The sequence below is a fragment of the Glossina fuscipes genome, unplaced genomic scaffold, assembly GCF_014805625.2.
Source record: "Glossina fuscipes isolate IAEA_lab_2018 unplaced genomic scaffold, Yale_Gfus_2 2, whole genome shotgun sequence".
In the NCBI taxonomy this organism is placed as follows: Eukaryota; Metazoa; Arthropoda; class Insecta; order Diptera; family Glossinidae; genus Glossina; species Glossina fuscipes.
In genome coordinates this window covers 1,525,051-1,546,649 of record NW_023998416.1, presented here as the reverse complement: position 1 = coordinate 1,546,649, position 21,599 = coordinate 1,525,051, and the positions used below count along the sequence as shown (strand labels likewise).

Below are 21,599 nucleotides of genomic sequence, written 5' to 3'. Positions count from 1 at the left end.
ACGACGTGCAACCAAAAAGTTATTGCTTGCAACGTTCATAGCAGATATTAATTTGTAAATAATTTGTCCAAAGACACCCAAAATTATCCTCCGTACATGCATTAGTTTAAGCGGGCGGGCATCAATTAAATCTTAGTCTCATGCGAACATAATTTTTTTTCTTACTTTAATTTTAGTTTCTAAAAGTATGTGTGTATTGTAAACATTACAAAAAAAGTAAAAAACATTTCGTACTTCTAACGAAATGTTAATTAAATGGCCGCTATTCTTAAATTTCTCAAATAAAAATTTCTATTGGCGTTTTTTTGAAATGTTGCCTTTTTATGGAATTTGTATATTAATGTTTCTAAAATTTTCAACGGCTGACGAGAGTAATGAAGGTAAGCATGAAAATATTAATTAATAATTCGATATCAATAAAATAAATAAATAAATCAAAAAAAAAAAAAAATTGTGCCATATAATAAAGAGTATTTATTTTTCAAAGAAATTTATTTTATAAGTATTTATTGTGCTCATAAAACTGTCTATAATTGTGTCAGCAGAGTCATTAACAAATCGTTTCAATGGGTTCGCATATGAATCGATCGTAGCATAACTAAGAAAGTGACAAACGTCTTTATACGAAGCCTAATTGCCCATCATTTTTAACGCGCGTAAAAAGTTCTCTCCATTTTAAGTCTTTTCTAATAAATTTCAAATCCATATCTGATATCTGTAGACGTCTATGTAAACGGATCATTTGCTTTCTTAAACTGACCCCACACCTTTTATTTCAGTTAAGTAAAGAAATAGAAAAACGAAGTATTGATTTTTGTAATAGACATAGACAGACAGTTATGCAGAGCTATAGTATGAACCAGGAAGGACAGACAGATCGTTAAGAATATTAATCTTGGGTCTTCCGTTAATAAGTAATATGAAGATGACATCGTTTGCCTATTGTCAGTCTAATCTAGTGGGAATCATATCAACCAATCGAACTCAATGGTTGGCTCTCAACTAAGAATATGAAGAGTGGAGTTATCGCGCACCAAATTATATGAGGAATACAACATTCCTCTTTTCTTCGATGGTGCATATAATAAAGAAGATGTAAAACTATAAAAAGTAAAAAAAAAACTGAACAAGCAAGCTTATGCATATGCTATTGAATGCTTGAACTGAACTTAATTATCAAAACATACAAGAGCATGTTTAAGTTCGTTTGACGAGGTTGACTTGGCAATTTGTAAATAAGTCTTTCTCTTGCTTTGCGGAAGAAAAATGATTGTACAAATTTCAAATATGTATAAAAACAAAACTTTATTAACGCAATTCATTTATTATTATTTAAATTGACTATAATCGTTTTGAGATTTGAAAATGGTTCCAAACCTAAATGTTCACAAATAAGTTTCCAATGGGACCACTCTTATTAAGGCATAGCTCAGATTCAGAGTGTTTTCAAATAATTTCGTTGGTAACTTTAGTTTATATCAAAGTATACAGAAACTTTCAACGGCTTCGCATAATTCTTTTCTCATTTTTTAAGATATGTTATGCTTTTAAGAACAGTTCCCTTTATCTAATGTTAAAGTAATATCACAATAATTTCATGGCATAAATCAAAAGTAAATGTTTCAGTACAATGCATTCCGTTAGTTTCTTTTTTAGGTACTGTATGGTTGCCGGTGCAAGACAGTTGTTTCTTTCTCAAGGTGAACCAGTCACCGACCTGAGCGTCCTGCATTTTAGTTTACTTTCTCTTCTAGAAAGTGGATAAATTACTGAACAGAGGAAGTGGTGAGACGAAGAAATATAAATAGAAATAGATAAAGAAAGCGAGAGAGAGAGAGAGAGAGAGAGAGAGAGAGAGAGAGAGAGAGAGAGAGAGAGAGGGGGGAAGTGAGAGAGAAAGATTGAGATATCTGTATAAAAAATCATTGAAAGAGAAGTCAGTGATGAAAGGCTACGTTCTGGGGGCTTTATGTCTATACAATTGAATTGCTTCGTTATTTCGTGCTATTACGGATGCGGCGACGATTTTGCGAACACGTTGTTGGTAGCAATCATCATTGACGATGATGTGGTCACTTTTACTGCTTGATTTATAACGGTATATTTGGTATAGTTCTCAATGAATCAAAGACGACATCTATATATTTGTTTAAACCGTTTGGTGTTTTAGTATGTTCATTTAATGGCAGAAATTTATTTTGAAATTTTTTTTTTGGTAAACTGATAGAGTGCACGTCCTATATAAATGCAACATTAACAATATTCAGCGAGTACTACTTGGTGTTAAATAATTTCATTGATAAATGTTTATAGGAAAATTTATTAAAATTAAGTCAAATGGCGTTGAATGCAAGAAAGAAAAAAATAAGTTTCAACTACAACAACAACAACCAGATGTTATCGATAGACGAAACGATAGATAGAGACTTAAAGGCTATATAAAATTCATAAATGATGAACAAACATAAATCATTTAACAATCTTCGATAAGAAAAAAAAAAAAATAAATAAGAAAAATGCGTATATAAGTAAAACAATTTCTTTAAATAAATGCCAAGTTTCCGTTTCAAGATTTCAAGATTTCCCTTTTTTACGCAATTTCGATTCTTAATATAAATCGAGGACAACTGATTGATTTAGTTGGTCATACGCACTTGTTCGCTTGGGCTCGTCAAACATAACCGCATTATTAATGGAAAACAATTGTTTGTTAGAACTTGACACTAATTTAAATTAATTTCTTTAGCTTCTTTTCTCTCTTTAAAACTATGTCTTTATGCAACGAACACGTAAGCATAATAATAATCATATGTAACTATGTGAATAACTAGCGGTGATTTCTAAATAGTTACCGATTATTTTTATCTTTGCTTCAATTTATTTTTTTGTTTTTTCAGTTTATGTAACCGATTTAATAAAGGAATTTGGTTTACCGGAATTACCACCCGGCGTAGCAGCCGTACCAGGTATTTGTGACACCGGAATGTATAATTATCCACCAGCCTATCGAATAACAAAAGATGCCATTTTAACCGTGCAAACGGCCGAAGTTTTCCCCTATGGTTTCCCTACAGACTTTTCTATAGTTTTAGCTTTACGCAGTAATCGCACTAATCAGTTAAAAGCTCCAGTTTTTACTATTTATTCAGATGAAAGTGAGGAAATTTTGTCATTGGCAGTGGGTACTGAAATCACTTTAAGTTATGAACAAATTGATGCCAATTTTAAACAACGTAATAATATAAATTTCGGAATTGGTATCAATGATCATAGTTGGCATCGTCTTGGTGTTAGTGTTAAAGGTACAACGACCACTTTAAACTTAGATTGTACAAAGCAAATAACAAGACGAGTGCAACGTTCTTTTGGAAGTTCGATAGCAACCAACGGGCTTATATTGACTGGTGTACAGATGAGCAGTGATGATGGTTTTTTTACTGGTGATATCCAAATGATGGCCATTGTAAACACACCCGAGGCTGGTTTTGAAGTTTGCACTAAGTACGTACCCGAATGTTTGGAATCTTCTGAGACAACTACCAAATTTCCTACACCATCCAATCTTGCTTTAGGCAGAGAAACTGCTAATTCATCCCTCATAGGGATACCTCCTTACCAGCGTCATCAAGTCAATATTAGCAATTATCATTCGGAACCATACGATTTTAGCGTAGTTGGATATTTTCCTGATGAAAAAAGATATTTAACTGAAAGCGACGATAAAAATTTTACTGGTGAAACTGAAACCACACGTGTTGGTGGGGACGGTAGGACAGTTTCTTCGGAATTAACTTCTGTGGAATTAGTGACATCGGCTTGGGATTATGAAGATATCATACCTGGCTCTGTGACAGAAGAATCTGTGGGTAATGACTCATTTTTGGGCGATCCTGTTGACATTGGCATTAGTAGTAGCTCCCCCTGTTATCCTGGACCCCGTGGTTATACTGGTCTTCCAGGATCGCAGGGTGATCGCGGTCCAAAGGGTGACTCTGGTAGGGATGGTTTACCTGGAATGCCTGGCATTCAAGGATCACCAGGTCACGTTTTTGTGGTGCCGGTAATTTGTACTTAATGTCCTGTAGAAAGCTCTTTTCAACTCATTATTTTTACTAGACATCTCACGCTGGAAATGAGAAAGGTCCTGACACGCAGGCAGAGGCCTTGCGTCAAATGATATCTCAACACATGGTAGAGTCAACTTGTTGCTTTAGTTTAAACAATGTGTAATGATTATGTTTTAGATGGCCTTACGCGGATCTGAAGGTCCCATGGGTCTGACTGGTCCTTCCGGTCCAGTCGGTCTTACCGGTCCACAAGGAGAAAAAGGTGAGCCAGGTGATGCTGGCGAGCCAGTAAGTAATTGTGGTCTATTAAAAGTCAAATTATTCATCTAACCCATCAGAATATTTACTTGCTTCAGGGGTTGCGGGGATTAAGAGGTCAAGCTGGACCGCAAGGACGCGAGGGTCGTCGCGGTCGTTCTGGTCGGGATGGAGAACGTGGTGCTCAGGGCCCACAAGGGCCTAAAGGTGAGGTGGGACTAATGGGTCCCATTGGTATACCCGGCGAAAAAGGTCATCGCGGAGCTCCGGGCCAAAGAGGTGAGAAAGGACAGCAAGGAGTAGAAGGTCAACCAGGTGAGGAAGGTCCTGCTGGTCTACCCGGTCTCTCTGGTGAATTGGTACAATTATTAAAAGCCCTGTTGGAAGCATGTTTAAAAATATTTTTTTTTTGCAGGGTCCACGGGGTTTTCCTGGTCCGCGAGGCTTTCCAGGGTCTGCTGGAGCTCCTGGACCGCAAGGTACTGAAGGTCAGCCAGGAGCAAAAGGTAATTCCGGGCCTGTTGGACAGACGGGTCAGCCTGGACAAACAGGGCCTCCAGGAGCTATAGGTTCTCCAGGACCTCAAGGAAAATCTGGATTTCCCGGTATACCGGGGCCAAGTGGAAAGTCCGGTTTGCCTGGCTTGCCAGGAGCAGATGGTTCCCCTGGTATGCCTGGTTCACCGGGCGCAATGGGACCCAAAGGTGACCAGGGTTTGCAAGGTGTGCAAGGGTCGGTTGGCTTTCCTGGTTCTCGTGGAGCAAAGGGGGATGATGGTCCTCGTGGTTTATTAGGAGATAAAGGCGATACGGGAGAGCGTGGAGTAGACGGTGATAAAGGCGATAGGGGTTCTCCAGGGGAACGCGGCCCAGCAGGTGTCCCGGGACCGCCAGGGATAGAGGGGCCTGAGGGGCCAAAAGGATTTGAGGGTCCACGGGGAGAAATGGGTCCTCCAGGATCTCCTGGTGAAAAAGGAAAACAAGGTCTTCAAGGATTCCAAGGTTATCCGGGGCCTTCAGGTGATAAAGGTGATAAGGGAGATGCAGGCGCTACTGGTCCAGTCGGAGTAAAAGGTGAACGTGGACCGCAGGGAACCACTGGTGAAAGAGGCGAAATTGGCCCTAGAGGATTTAGAGGTTCGCGTGGTAAAAGAGGTAGTGATGGTAACCCTGGTCCAAAGGGAGATACTGGCCAACCAGGACCATCGGGACCACAAGGTGAAAGGGGTCCTCAGGGTGCGGAGGGTCCTAGGGGTTTTATTGGCATGCCAGGTGCACCAGGAGTTGATGGGAAATCAGGAGTTCAAGGACCTTCTGGAGAAAGAGGACAACCGGTATCTTTAAGAACTCTTTATAAGAACTACAAACGTGAATAACCAATTATTAATTTAGGGCGAATCAGGAAAACCGGGACCACCTGGCGAGCCAGGAGTGATTGGACCTCGCGGAGCTCCAGGAGAAATGGGTCCCATAGGTGAGCCTGGAATTCCTGGATTGCCCGGACAGCCGGGAGAAGCTGGAATACCGGGCGAGGCTGGGAAGGAAGGCCTACCAGGTCCTCCGGGACCAATGGGTGGTACTGGTTCTCAAGGTCCTACGGGGTTACCAGGATTTCCCGGCGAACGCGGCCATCAAGGTCAACCGGGCTTGCCAGGTTTTAAGGGTGAGCAAGGTTTGACCGGCGCTTCTGGTCCACCAGGGGATAAAGGTGCAATAGGAGAGCCTGGCTCCCCAGGTCTTCAGGGCGTGCAAGGTGGAACAGGCCCTCCAGGAAATGCAGGAGCATCAGGAGCTAAGGGCGAAACAGGTGAGAGAGGGTTAATAGGACCTGCTGGCAGAGATGGGGTTGCAGGAGTAAGAGGTTTGCCAGGTCCACCAGGACCAATTGGCACTCCTGGTGAAGATGGCGATAAAGGAGATGCAGGACTGCCGGGTGAGAAAGGCTTAAAAGGCAATCAAGGTGATATGGTAAGAGTTTTTGTAAATGCTTTAATGGGACTAAGATTATAATAAAAATTTACAACAAAGGGACCCTTGGGTTCCCCTGGTTCACAAGGCCCCAGAGGGGAAGCTGGTCCCCCAGGAGGACCAGGAGAAAGAGGCCCGCCTGGTGAACAGGGTCATAGAGGTATTAAGGGTGAAGACGGTGTTCCTGGCATGACCGGCTCGGCAGGAAAACTTGGATTGCAAGGCCTTCCTGGTCCAGCAGGCATAAAAGGTGAACGAGGTGATGAAGGAATGATGGGACCTGTAGGTCCATTAGGCCCACCAGGTGAACAAGGGCGAAGAGGAACAAAGGGTAAGGAGACGGCGAAATGCTGTGAAAAATAATGCTAATTGTTTGGTTTTTAGGATCTGCCGGTTTACCTGGAAAGCCGGGTCCACGCGGTTCTCCTGGTTTACCTGGAATTGATGGGCCACAAGGAGCTCAAGGTCCAATTGGTCCTCCTGGTATGCAGGGTGAGAAAGGGCCTCTGGGACCTAAAGGTGAAGAAGGAAAGTCCGGCCCTGAAGGATCGCCAGGAAAACAAGGCGTACAAGGCCCTGAAGGTCCTAAAGGAGACATTGGTCCAAGAGGGTTTCCCGGCTCGAAAGGCGACTATGGCTTAATGGGTCCTAAAGGAGAAGACGGTTTGGAGGGAGAAGAAGGAAAGCCGGGTCAGGCGGGACAACCAGGTGAACCAGGTCCACAGGGCACAGTAGGTGAGCCTGGTTCACCGGGGAAACAGGGACCTGAAGGACCGCCAGGACCCCAAGGTTCCATAGGATCAAATGGTGAAAAAGGTGACAAAGGAGATGTAGGACCAACTGGTCCAGATGGACTGAGTGGACCGCAAGGTCCGCCAGGCTTAACTGGTCCTCAAGGTGTAAGTGGCAAACCGGGACCCGTCGGGGAAACTGGGCTTCCAGGTCTAATGGGTGTTGAAGGCAGAGAAGGGCAGGTCGGTTTGCCAGGCATTGCTGGTCCAAAAGGTGACCGTGGACGTAGAGGGCAAAAAGGTCATCGTGGAGAACTTGGTATTGTAGGCCTTAAGGGAGAACAAGGAGAGAAAGGTGACCGCGGCCTAAGAGGAGTACAGGGAAGCGAGGGACCTAAAGGCGATCCCGGACCTATGGGTATGGAAGGACCTAAGGGAAATGAAGGACCTACAGGATTAGCGGGGCCAAATGGACCACCTGGTCCAAAGGGAACGGAAGGGAACACAGGAAATAAAGGAGAAATGGGACCTATTGGGCCGCCTGGACCCCCTGGAGCACCAGTTGAAGCTCCTCTCATACCACCTGAGTTATTGTTCCAAATGCAACAATATTCGTCAACTAAATCCCAAATTAGACGTAGGCGAGACGTCGACGCATCAATATCGATAGACGAAGACGAAGATGTAAATGAATTGATGGGGGCACTGCCCCCTCCAGAGCCTGTCGTTTCCACGGAAAAGAAGAGAGGCAAAAAAAAAAGAAGAAGAAAGTTCAACGGTAATGATTCGAATTCCAAAATTGCGAATGTATATAAAATCATTTACCGTATAAGTAAGGAGATGGATAAAATGCGCAAGCCTTCTGGAGTACAAGATAATCCTGCGCGAACATGCAGGGACTTGTTTTTTGCTCATCCTCAATTTAAAGATGATTGGTATTGGATTGACCCGAATGGTGGTATGTCGGATGATGCTATTTACGTTTTTTGTAATATGACGGCCAAAGGGGAGACTTGCATTTCTCCAGACACGCAGACAGCCGAACTTCCACTTGTGCCTTGGCGGAACGTCGGCGAAAAACGATGGTTTTCCAAACTGCAGGGGGGCTCTCAAATCACTTACGACGCTGTAGGCACAGTGCAATTGACATTCTTACGCATAATGTCAGAGAGAGCTTATCAAAATTTTACGTTTTATTGTCAAAACGTAATAGCTTGGCATGATCGTTCACGTGATAATTATGAAAAGTCGTTGAAATTTATGGCCGATAATGAAATGGAAATAACACATAACAGCTTAGAAGTTCAAAAGGAAATTGTTAAGGATGATTGTGAGGTAAGTATAAAAAAAATTCCAAGTGTTTTCATTAACAAATGTATGAACATTTCTTCATTACAGTTGGCATTTGCTAGTGGAATCACACAGCTTGAGTTCAAAACTAAACGCTTAAATTACTTACCTATTATCGATTTTTTCCCCAAGGATTATGGCAATGACGACCAAGCTTTCGGCTATAAAGTTGGGCCTGTGTGTTTTATATAATCTGACACTAGTTCTGCTAGACTCTTTGTATACCATTTTTAGTTAGACAATTTCTAGCTTTAAGCTATAATTAGATTTTCTATTTGACTGCCAGAAATTTTAAGTGAAAAATAGTTAGGAATAGTGTAGAAATTTACAAGCATTTATATTTTATGTAAAAACGTATTTATTTAATATGAAAGGATACGCAATTTATCAAATATATCGAGAAGTTTCTTTTTTTTTTGTGAAAAACTAAATAATTTATTTCTTTTAAAGTTTTAAACTAAACAATTATTAAAAAAAAATACATATTTCTTTACATTTGCTATTGTCAGAGATTTGTTTTCGCCATTGTTTTCTTTCTATTGCTTTGTACATCTTTACATTCATCGTAAAAGTGTATATAAAGTTTGTGATATGTTTGAAGTGTGGTTAGGAAATGCTATTAACAATATTCCTTGACAAGTATGAAGAACATAAAATGAAGAAATTTAGTTTTTTTTCATTTCTCTTCATCCGGTTAATCTAACAAGTTAGCTTAAGTCCATTGACACTTCTCCTTTATCCTCGTTTAATTAATAAACTTTTTCCTCTATCTTCTTACATAAATAACCTTCAATATGTTGTACGTCCAGCAGGTTATTCTTACGTTTTTATTATCCTTGAAAATCTGTAAAGCTCAAGCTATAAACTGAGATGATTACTTTCCTAACATATTATATTTGCAGTTCCACGCATTTATTTTTAAACGAGCCACTGCTAAGTGATAAAATATTCGACTTCATCTGAATATGATTTATTTCATATTTTTAAATCACTTTAATTTATGACCAATCATGGACGTTTTAGAAATGTGGAAAGCAGAAAAAAATTTTTTTTTCTTTTTTAAATTACATAAGGGAAAAGAGGTCAGCGTATTCTCCTCTTAGTCACCAAATACCTGTTGAAGTAAATAAAGATGTATAAATATATACATCCCTTTTTTTTTAAATGCAAATTTAATTGTAAAAGCATTCAATATCATATCATATGTTGTGTCTAGAAACAGACAAGTTCTAGTATATTCTTCAAAAATTTGAATTTTTATTATCGATTATTACAAACTGAATGACTAAGCTAGTAAACCCTTGTGCTTTACCAGTAGGTATAAAAAATTCTAAATTGTTATTTTTAATGCATTAAAATTCACGTTTTTATGCATAAATTCTATCTGTATTTATGTGACTGTGCATGCCTGGCATAATTAGAATATAAAACATTATAAATCCATTACAAATGCTTTGTAAACATTTCTTTTTTTTTTTTTCTTACAATTTGTGTCCCTTTGTTCGCTATTTTTAAGCCACTCTCTGAATTAATATACAGTTTATGAAAGCGTGCCGTTGGTAAAAAAAATAGCAGACTTTTTTTAACGTCTCTTAATTTAAATGCATTTTTTTTACGTCGCTTAATAAGTTTCTTCTTAGTAGGGATTAACAATGGAAAGAAATTTTCAAATATATCCTTATTTATGCTTTTTACCCGGAGGTTGTATACATTCTGTATAAGAAGAAATACTGAGATATGTTAAGGAAAAAAACAATTTTCTTTCTTTAAAAACCATTTAGAAAAAAATTTGAAAAAAAACATTTTTTTTAAAAACCATTTAGAAAAAAATTTCAAAAAAAATATTTTTTTCGGTCTTTTTTTTCGCAGAAAAATTGATTAGGACCTTTAGCTTACTTCTTGAATTTGCTTTTATTGCCCTAAAAATATTTATTTTAGATCCTCAACGTCCAATTTTTAACTTGATGGATAGGAGAAAAGCAGAGCTTTTTGCGCAAAATTTTGGAGCAATGTTAGATTGTACGTTTCCTGTGGAAAAAAGCAACTGCAACGTTATAAGCAGACTTGAAAGTCATGTTCAAATTTTGGATCAAGTATTAGGACAGCAGATTTAAAAACATCGAGTGACAATTTGCATATTAGCGTGTTCCGAAGAAATTTTGTTTGCACGGGCTTGAAAAATCATTAGTTTCCAATACTGTAAACACTGAACGTGTGTCAAATATCTCATCATTTTTGTTAGAAAAAAAATTTTTTTGTAAGATACGACTGATTGTCTGCTTCTTGAAATTGTAAGTAGGAATTCAAAACGTTTATTTAAAAAATTCAACGTGGTTTACAAATTTTACCTTCTATTGTGGTCAAATGAAGCGCGAAGATAATATAAATCAGAAACATAAAGATGTATTCCTTGATGGCCTGGGGCTACTTATACGCGCACATGCTATTAGTCGAGTGGTAAATGTCATGTGTGTACTTCGTCTCTGCATGTGTCACCTTCTGTTGGGTGCACTATTATTTCAATGGATTAAATTTTTTATTATTATTTATTATTATTTTAATTTTAGACTAATGAAATCAATTCTTAGACTAAAAAAAGACATTGAGCACTGGCAACACATGCTATCGGCTCTTAAATTTTCTAATCGTATGCCTAACGTGTAAATATTTTCAACCAGCGGCATTGAGTGGGCTGCTTACTATGATACGCTTGTTCGTGTAAATATTGATAGCAAAGTCAATATCAATTTCTAAATTTAGGTTAATAGTCTAGTAAAATCAAATTAAGTTCGTTTACAGATTAGTTAAGTTTTAGGTTTGCTTACGATTAACGACATTTTAATTTGGGGGATCCCTTCGACATGTTCTTCTAAGGTTGCTTGGCTGCATTAAATTTGTATGCGTCTGCTACGCCTTAAAGAAACATTGTTTTATACAAGACGCTTATTTCAACGTATTGGAAAAACATTTTTTATTAAAGAGGTCATCCATCGCTAGTTATTTTCTGTTTTCACAACTGGGAGCAATTTATTCGTTTAGTTACTTTTAATTCTATTCACAATCGCTGCAGCCTTGATCAGAAAGTGTGTGTGATTTCTGTGCGAAGAAGCAACATCCCCACCGTGTTTTTTCAATGTAATCATAATGGGCTTTAATTTTTGTGTTGTCCATTACCTTGAAGGAAGATTACATTATTACTCATAAGAGATCTCTCCATCTTTTTCTTTCAATGCGTCGTTCAAATTGATCATTTATTCAGAAGTAACAGTTTCACCAGGTTTTAGCCAGGTTTGGCTACTTTGAGATTTTTTCTTTCGTTACAACCCTCGAGGTTATAACAACTTCTTCGTTACTGTGGACGCGATTGCATGGACAACAGTTGCACACTCTAGTCACTCTAGCGGTGACGTTGCTGGCCAAAACGCAGCGTTCAATATTAATTTTTACGATTGGGATATTTTTTGCGGCTTTGATAACTTGACTAAAACGTTTCTTAGACATGAAAAAATTTATACTAAGTTACTCTTAATGGGATCTGCGACGCGTAATTCTTTATGCCTCTAGTATGTAGTTTTTAGTTTTTAAAAACGGATAACGAAAATTATTATAATCGTATCTTTCCGTCCCTTACAGAAAAAATTTTCTTCGTGTTTTTAAATAACTTTCTTTTTAAAGAACTATGGAACTTGCATGTTGATAATAAAAAACCCGGAAAAATATTATATTCGGACAAAAGTGCGGAATTAATATGCTACACCGCTCTGTCTAATAGAATTCTTCATACATTTTCGTTTATAGAATACCAAAAATTTTATCTCGTTTCCATGAAAACCCATACCTTTTATTGAAGCTGTATATGGCAGACTGTACAACGAACTGACATGATTTCAATTTAGCAAAATTGACTTTCTAGTCAAGAAACCTCATCGTTCTTGATCAATTTTTGTCATATAAAGTTTCTCTTTTTTTAAGAAGCCTTACCTGAAATGAGGTTGAGTTATGAGGTAAACATAATATTAAGAATTTGATTTCTTTGCCACATGAAAGCTTACTCGTGCCGGATTACCGTTACTCGATGATTTTTGTTGAGAAATTTTTGGAATTTCCATTTTTTTTCCATATATATAACGTTGTATATAGAGCGCTCCCATGCAATCCTTTTTTAATTTCGTCAATCTTGCTCAAAAATTTCGACGAGTGGGTTCCATAGATCAATAGACGTGCATAAACCTATTAAACAAGTGGGTCTGAATCCACTTAAGCAGTTACAGGATTTAGTGTATCCAGTGTCGCAAATCATTTAGACTAGGTAGAATAACTCGTTTTAGGCTCAAGTGCTACTACCTCTGTTTTTTTATAAATATATGACCGATATAATAAATATAATTATTTATGGTGAATAGTAGTTATTGATAAAAAAATGCTACAAATTTCTTTCTTTTTATCCTGATTTGCTTGTTTAGCTGGTCCCTGGGAGAATCTTGGGTAGATCATGATTATCATTAAATTTGTTTCGAAGAATTCACATATTGTCTACGAAATTTTGTCTTTTTAATTTTCTTAGGCCGCGAAGATGCGCGAATAAAGGGTGGGGCAAATCTACGCCCATTGACATTTAAACTGATGATTACGCATGATTTAAAATATTCATAATTAGCGAGATGTCGAGTGTAAATTAAACTTGGTATCCAGAAAAATTATAGTTGATTTCAGATTACGTTATAATTGTTCTAGGTTAAGTTGTTCACTGTCGTTGTATTTAAGTATTGTCATTATTTTATATATCTATAGTTTGTGTGGACGTATATTCTCACTTTGCAAATTGTGTACAAATTTTAAGCACACATGCTTATACATTGGTTTAATGCATATAAATTTTTATATATATATATGTATAAATATACATATGTATGTATATGTATGTAAAAGTCAATCACATAAGGACATACCAAAAAATCATAAAGTTAAAAAACAGCTGATTTCTTCAATGACTTTCAGAGACGAAGTAAAATGCGCAAATAATAGCGTGAGAGAGAGAAAGAGAGAAACAGAGGGAGAGTGTGATAAATTCACCACATGTTATCGCGCATGTCAGATTCATTTACATTAAGTTTAAGGGTGTTTGCAATTTAAGAGTTCTCTCAGTAGTAGGTGGAGTTACGAAATCTAAATTGTCTATGAATTGGTAAATAAATGTCTATATACCGACACGAGTGTTTTTCTGCGGAGCAAAGAGGTTTATACACAACATTAAGAACCATAATAAAAAAAGCGACTTTTTGATGGCACAAATTCGCTTAACTTTATGTATTGTGAGAGCAGTCTGCGAAGAGTTATTTAATGAGAAGGTTGAGTTAACACCAACAGGAGAAAAAGTTGGCTTTTTGTTAACGTTATCGTTGTGTATGTATGCGAATAACTGGTAATATGACTTTGTGCATCCTTACTGGTTAATATAACCACAGCTACAATGTTTTATAGCATCAACGTTAGAAGACATTCTTGAATATGAGTACAGATGAGAATATATATACGATTGAGTGGGTTGTCTTTTTGGGGTGTTGAACGTAATAACATACTGGTACTTAGGTGATTCCTTACATGTGTAAAAATAGTTTCACTAAGTTAGATATGCCTTGCACGCCACGAAAAAGATTTTTTCCTAGTTTCGATTCATGTTATAAAGGGGCAGTTAATATTAACAAAAGAAAAAATTATTGATCAATACAAATTATCTGATTTTAATCATGTTAGATCATAGTGTATAGGTATGAGATTATTTTCATTGTAAGATATATAAGCTTGGAAGATATGTGCGCCTGTTCACTTCTCTTTGTAAATTGAATGAATGCAAAGAGTTTTAAAGTTATCTTAGCTATATATTCAAATCATCCTGGTTTGATCGACAAATTAAAAATAATTGATCGTCACGCTTGTCTCAGATGAGCCTAAACAAGCGTATCTTTCTTATACATACTATATACCGCACTGTTAAAAAAGTTTGAATGAAAAATTCTCTAGCTTTTGAATAGTACGTCATTGTTTTTATTTGATGTCCGACTTCATTTTGTTGACCTTTTAAGAATTTTGAACGGGACCTCGCACATTTTTAAGTATTAAAACGAACTTCGTACATTTCTGAAAGAAGAAATTTTTGTAAAAAGACTCTGTACGAGGGTAAACTGCTTAACCAATACATTAAATGTGAGACACGTAAAGTCATTTCGTTTGCGCTTCAGCAAACACTAGCCAATAAATCAACCCTTATAAACGTCGAGAATTCACCACCTGATACATATATGTACCTTTATGTACTTGTATATAAAACGTTTATATGCAGAGGTAAATACATAGATTTATTATAATCCTGTGTTATTTTGACTTTGCGTGCATGTATATGTTTCTTTACTTTTTTTAGCAGAAAACCTGTGGCACGGTAAGTTAATTGAAACACGCCTCTACAGTGGTGTTGTAAGGATAATTAATGTTTTTTTTTTTTAAACTCTTATGTTGTTAAGGGGGCTTAGTACGAAAATATCGGCTAGTTTTCATAAATAAATTTGCTTGATCAACATGCGATTCTAGGTCACCTCCTCTGCTTATACATCCGTGCTTTCATTTACTGACATGTCCATTTGTCCCTTATTTCATTTCATAGTCATAGCCGTCGATCCATTCGTACCTCTGTCATCCTTCTGTTCATATTCATTGTTCAATCGTTTTTCGTCACATCGACGCATTCGCCCGAACATCTTTCTGTTTATCAATGTATTCATCTGCTTGTTTAAACGTTGATCAATCCCCGTAAATTTTTTCATTCGTTTCTTAGTGCATTGTCCTTCGATCATTCATCCATCGCCACAAATGGAAGGCCGTTCATCTGCTGCCAGTCCCTTCGGTCATCTGTACGTCATTTACCTGTCTACTCTTTTCATTGCCTATCGGTGATAGCGTTCCTTTTTACTCGTTAGCCCCTATTTCAATCATTTAAATATCAGTTAGTCCATTCATTTGTTCTTCAAATCACTTGTTCGTTTATCGATCTGTCGCCCGATTGATCTTCCCTATATATATGTTCATGCTATTCTATATACTTGTTCTTTGTATTGTTTATTCATACATTTGGAATAGATATTAACAAAATAGGCAAAACCATTTTGAAATGTTTGGATTTCGATAAACAAAGTAATTTCTTATTGATCCGAAAACAAAAATTTTTAGACTTTTTATTGTATGTATATTTCTACAAACACAGTAATTCCCTTCAAGTCTGTTAAGTGAAACGCCTACGAAGACATTTTCGTGAAACTTCTTATTATTATTTTATATAAAGACAAGCCTTCCGGTATGGCCCTTGCAACGCACTCCTATTCGTATTTCTACATACTGATCGCCAGCTAATATAAGTTTGCACTACTCGGCCATCCTTAATAAATGAAAAAATAAAATGTCTCGCACAAATATCCATATTCCATAGCGACAGTGTGTACTGTCCCTCAAAGGAGAAAAATTTTTTCTTAAAGAAGCCTTATGAGAATGACCTTGGTGATGCCATTCCGTAGTACATATAAAAATTAATTCAATTTTTTAGTACGCTTACTAACGTTCTCGAATATTATTTTTTATTTTTCATCCAACGAAGAAAAGAGAGAAAATTATGGTTCTTTAGGTCTACGTCTTTTAAAGAGGTTCCTAAAGCATTGTGCGCACTAATTGCATGAATTAAAAGAATTCTATATATTTCATCTTGAAAACAGTTTACATATTTTCAAAACTTTTCTGGAAAATTTTTTTATATTTTTATATGTAGGTATGTATGTAGAGAGATTTTCTTCAAAAATTTTAATAAAAAAAAAAAATAACTTCTTTTCTACATATTTTTACATAATTATTATTATTATAATATTTTGTTTTTTTTTTCGCAACCCGCTCCTGTCTATTGACTTTGCAGCTGGTAATCCAGCTTGCTTGCAAGCAGCAAAATACTGATGACTCGTGATAAAAAAAAAAAAAAATGCAAAATTAAAAGTCTTTGGCTTATTTACCAAAAAACAGTAAATCATTTTCCTATACGCATACATATATATATATATTTACATACATATGTTCATAAGCATACAAATACGTGCACATATATCAACGTTAAACTTATAGCCTTTTATCATTCTTGACATTCTTTGTGGTGAATTTCTGGTGGCGTATGAGTTGTGTTGAATTCAGTGTCCCACATAACTTATGATATATATATATATGTCAGTTACAGTGTATGAACCATGGGAAGTTACATTTGTTGTAATCATCATAGATTTTACGCCAGTGAATGTTGTAATGCATTGTAGAGAAGAAAAATACGGGGCGTTTTCCGGTTGGTTGGTTGGCCCATGCATATATACGTCTAAAAAAAAAAAAAAAAAAAAAATTCGTTTTAGTTACTTGGCAATGAAAGGCATTTTAGAAAGAGAAGCAGTCCTTTGTTAAATGGTGGTAATAACACAGTGAACTTCACTCTTCTTGGAAGCTTACATGAACATAGACATGTATATATGTATGGCTGTGTCAAACACATACACATATACACATGGATTCATACCGATGCACACATTCATACGGCCTGTAAAACATAAGGCAACATTTTTGTGGCTTTTTCGCAGTTGTCGACTTTTTTGTTTATTTTTGTTTTTCCGATTTGCTGCAATGTGTTCAAAGTATTATTGGTAACTTCTCGCTACATACCCCAATTAGGGTTGCAGTGGTGAGTTATGCAGCTAAAAGAAACGAATATACGGGAGTATACAGAAGAAGATGCCTTGACGTCCATCTGTGTTTTTAATTGTTTAGAGTGTGGGTTTGGCTTTAGGTTTTCATTTTTACTTATATATATTTTTTTCCTTTTTTTTTTTTTCTTTTGTGATTTGCTTTGTTTTTGTTGTTGTACCCTGCTGTCAAATAGTCGTTTGACGTTTCCTATATATATATATATATATATATATGTATATATACATTTGCAGTTTATTGCCACGTACGTACAACTAGTAAGCAAGTAGTAAGCAAAAGGATACTCGAGCTTTCACATACATTTGATAATAGTCTTTTCCGCTTAACAGTTAATCAAAAACCGTAATACTAGCATTACAAATTTTCGCTTGCATCCGGTTAGTAGTGAACGTGCAAATAAAATGAATAGAAATAGAAAATTATTAAAGAATTATAGAATTAACTTTAGAATGAGTTAAAAAGTTGCATATATTATATTAAAAAGACTATAACATACAAAATAAAAAAATAAAAAAACTAAATATTGAAAAATTGATAAATTTGTAAAAGTAGTGAATAATTGTCGACATATATTGAAAGAAAAAATTTAAAGCATCCTGGATACCATAACTTTTAAATATTTCCATCAACGCAAGATGGGAACAAGCAGTGGTGTGTATAGCATTTTTAAAATGTTTTTAATTTTCAATGAAATGAAACAATACCGACGGCTCTACAAAATGATCGACTTTAAAGAGAATTGAACGGATATTAAAAATTGAATAAAATAGCCCACGGTTTATATAGTTTCCTTTTTTAAAAGAGAATGTAGCCTAAAAAGTCAATGTTCCTATATGTTGCTGAGGCGAGCATTGGATATGCAATACGACAAAGAATTCTGGTTACTTAAGACTGGGTTAATGATTTTATTAGCATCATTTTCTCCACGAATATGACGTTTCTGATGAAAAAGCGAAATTAAACGTCTCTTGACCCAATTTTTATCTCAAGTCGAAATTTACTATAGTTTGTGTTGATGTGTGAAACGCCGGATACTTGCACTGCTACTTATAGAATTTTGTTTCTAAGTGAAAATAAAACCGGCCCTGGCAAAAATAGGGAACAATTTACGTAGAGTCTGTAAAGACGTATCTAAGTGCTTTAAAACAATGGCGTCATGTTTTCATAGCATTCAGTTTGTCAAAAAGCTTATCACATCAAGGAAGAATCTTCACACGGCTTACAAATTATACATTGAATTCAGAAACGATTTAAGTATATCCGTCTGTCCGTCCATCGATCACGGAGGAGATTTGCCGACAAGTGCGGCAAAAGCATTGGAGGTTTTTGAATGCCGGTTGGCATCAAAAATGGGCCAAAGTATGTACCCGCTATTCAACGCAAACTTCGAAGAATTCTACTTTAAAAAAGGAAAGGTTTTTGCTCATTACTCGTAAATTACAATAACAATTTGCCGTTTCTATTCTAAGATTAAGATGATTGGTGTAAAAGATTTAATTACAAAGGAATACAATTTTCTTAGCCTACTCTATAGTAAGCGCGTCAACTGTTCTCAGCTTTAGTTTAATTGCTTTGATGATTCTATGGCGAATTCGAAATATTGCACGAGCGATCTGTCTATATGTGCTCTATTGAGAGTTTAAAGGTTTCTACATTTCGAAAAAAGGTTTATTCGATTTTTGGAATAGTATCCTTGATACGTTTATGGTTCAAAAAAAATGCGTATAGATTAACATTACAAACATATTTGCTTGTCACGGAAGTCAAACCCCAGTGAAAACAAAAGTTATTGTTGACGATTACTAAATTCCATCCATTAGTCATACAGCCTTCACTATCCTTTACGTATATTCGCAAAAGAATTACATTATCTTGCTTTATAAAGCATTACTTTTTAGGTGAATCTTTATAAAATCGTGGGAGGGTGCGGTGGAGAGAATTTTATTGGAAGATTTTTCGAATTTTCTCGAGGAATGTTAAACAATGAAAATTTTTGCTTACTACGTATTGCTTCAACGTAAGAGGTTTCATGCGGAGTAAACGTTAAAATGTTGCGGCGACAGACTTGACTAAATCGTAAATCGATTGGTATAAAAAAAGTTTGCTCAAAGACTTCTGAGTGTCGCAAACATCCTCATGAACTTATCCCTGGGGTATAATTTAAAAAAGCCGGTGAATGAATCGTGACGGACTGTCTTTAATAGAACGACTTTTCTAAACAGGAACAAAAAGACTCACTAAAGTGATTAAATAACTAACGAACGACACTAAAATCGAACTAAATTGTGAAACATGTTGTTCTTAAACTTCAATTGAACTTCTCCATACACACATCGTAGTAATATGAAAATAAATTATTGAAATTTGATATACTACGTACGCATCAGTCAATTATTCTCGAGATTGGCTCATAGATGAAGGCTCTAATAAAAAACCTGCATCATTTTTAGAAGGCGTCAACCATCAAATGGATCGTCTCAAAATTTCATTTCTCTTTGATCATTTGTTTAATAGTTGCAATGGTCTTGGTTACATTACTTTTGTTCTTTTAAGAGCAATGAGAAAACCAAATTTTTTGCGTTGATTAAATGTCGGACGATGCTGAACGTAGTAGACGTTCGAAATAGACGGTTACATATCAGAACATAAAAAAATTGAAAACTGATGTTGCAAGCGATAGTTGATATTCTAGAGATATTCGTTTTTTTGAATTGGATTGTCTATTCATAGTTGATCACAAGCATGGTATGACAGGTTAGTTCAACAGCAAAATTGCATGAACTAAAGTTTGAATTGTTTCCTCTTTCAGCATATTCGCCTGCTCTTTCAACGGCCATTGTCTGTTTGCAATCCCAAACCGATGCTCTTCGAAAATGATTTGATTCAAATGACAGGGTCTTTGTGGAAACATGTGAAGGCATATCTAGTTGCGCGAATATTGACTAATTTCTAAAGTATTTAACTAAATTGTACAGAGCACGTAGATAGGGATAACTGATAATGTAAGCGAATCCTCAAAAGAATACTGAAAATTTCTACATATATTCTTGTCGGATACCTATTTGAACTTTTGCATAAATGTTTATCGAGATCGTACAAAACGATGGAGTGAACACGGCGTCCATCGTAACGAGTATATGCTTGTCATTGCCAAATAATTAATTGATTTTTTACGTTTTTAGCTTCGATTGTAAATAGTTAAATATTTTTTGATGTGAAGAGTGACCTCTCTGGCAACGGGCCTTTGACAATGGGCCTTTTGACATGATTTTTTCAGAATGGAAGGATAGGAATATTTAAGAAGGTTATTAAGCATATATGTATGCATTAAACATATAAGAAAACTATATTCGTTTGGGGCCGAATTTCGTGTACCCGCCACAATTAAAATGTTTGGTGATACTTGTTTTTTTTTTATTTAATAAAGTAAATTAAAGCAAGTATTCGAAAAATGTGCTAAAAACGATCAAATGATTGCTAGAGATTTTCTTCATTTAAGAAAAGTTTTGAAGGTATAGCACGATATATTATCCGAGGCATAGGAGGCCTCTTGAAATATGCGCAAAAAAATGAGAAAATTGTAAATTCAGAAGGCTGTGCATATTTAAATGCACTCTTCTCTAGATCTTGCGCACATATTCAAGTCTAAAGAAGTTGCCATAAAAATATGAAACAGTAAAAGTCAACACATCTTATGTCCCATAGCTTTAAAATGGTAACAGCAGCAACAAATTTTTCTAATGCCTATCGGCATTTGGGGTGGGGTTTTTGGATGTCTTCAAAGATATCGATCTGCACATTCACAGTTACGTTACTATTTGTTTTTTTTTTTTTTTCTCAAGGATTAAACTCTATATTAATCAGTACTTGCAGCCGGTTTTTTTTCAAATTCGGGAAATTTCGTTAACCTATCTATGACAACTAGAATTGCTAATTGCTAAACAAGAAAGTTTCAACTGCGAAGGTTTTCTTCTTTTTTTTTTTTTAGGGACAATCGGTAGTAATTTTTATTCTTTAGCAGCAAATATAATTGAAAATCGTTCCTTTATGACGGCTTAACTCTGCTCGCTCTTTCTCATTTTTCCAGGTCCAATGCTCAAGGACAATGAAGACCAAAAATGTTACCATGTTTATCAATGACTAAGCTAGTGCTCCTCCCTTTTGAAACCTTCATTACCTTTTGCTTAATCCAGCCGACTTTTGTTTAAAACTAGTTGTGATATCTGATATCTGACTAGACATATTTTATAATCGTAGCCAAAATATTACATTTTGTTCACCAATTACAATGAATGGTATAACATTCATGGATAGTATAGAGCAAAATTTTGACTTGAGATGTCGTGAATTCTATTGCATTCAAAAATAGAATTGTTTATAGTTTTACTGCATGCTTTAATCAAAACTAGATCTTCATTAGTCAATAATTACAAAAATTAAAAAGATATTGT

The 21,599-nt window shown here is 36.0% G+C and overlaps 2 protein-coding genes across 2 annotated transcripts in view; both read left to right on the top strand.

Moving 5' to 3' along the window:
* The first annotated feature begins 305 nt into the window (after positions 1-305).
* LOC119634099 (collagen alpha-1(V) chain-like) lies at positions 306-8,733 on the top strand. The gene is made up of 10 exons (XM_038028040.1): positions 306-380; positions 2,898-4,060; positions 4,117-4,191; positions 4,245-4,355; positions 4,424-4,684; positions 4,741-5,658; positions 5,717-6,292; positions 6,353-6,623; positions 6,677-8,358; positions 8,422-8,733. The coding sequence occupies exons 1-10, from the start codon at positions 311-313 to the stop codon at positions 8,563-8,565; spliced, it is 5,271 nt and encodes a 1,756-aa protein (XP_037883968.1). The 5' UTR covers positions 306-310; the 3' UTR covers positions 8,566-8,733.
* A 9,011-nt stretch (positions 8,734-17,744) lies between these two features.
* The window catches only part of LOC119632808 (photoreceptor-specific nuclear receptor), a 39,120-nt gene continuing 35,265 nt past the window's right edge, over positions 17,745-21,599 (top strand). Inside the window, exon 1 of the mRNA XM_038025923.1 lies at positions 17,745-17,799. Within this exon, the coding sequence (XP_037881851.1) occupies positions 17,784-17,799 (16 nt within the window). The 5' untranslated portion in view covers positions 17,745-17,783. The remainder of the gene's footprint in view (positions 17,800-21,599) is intronic.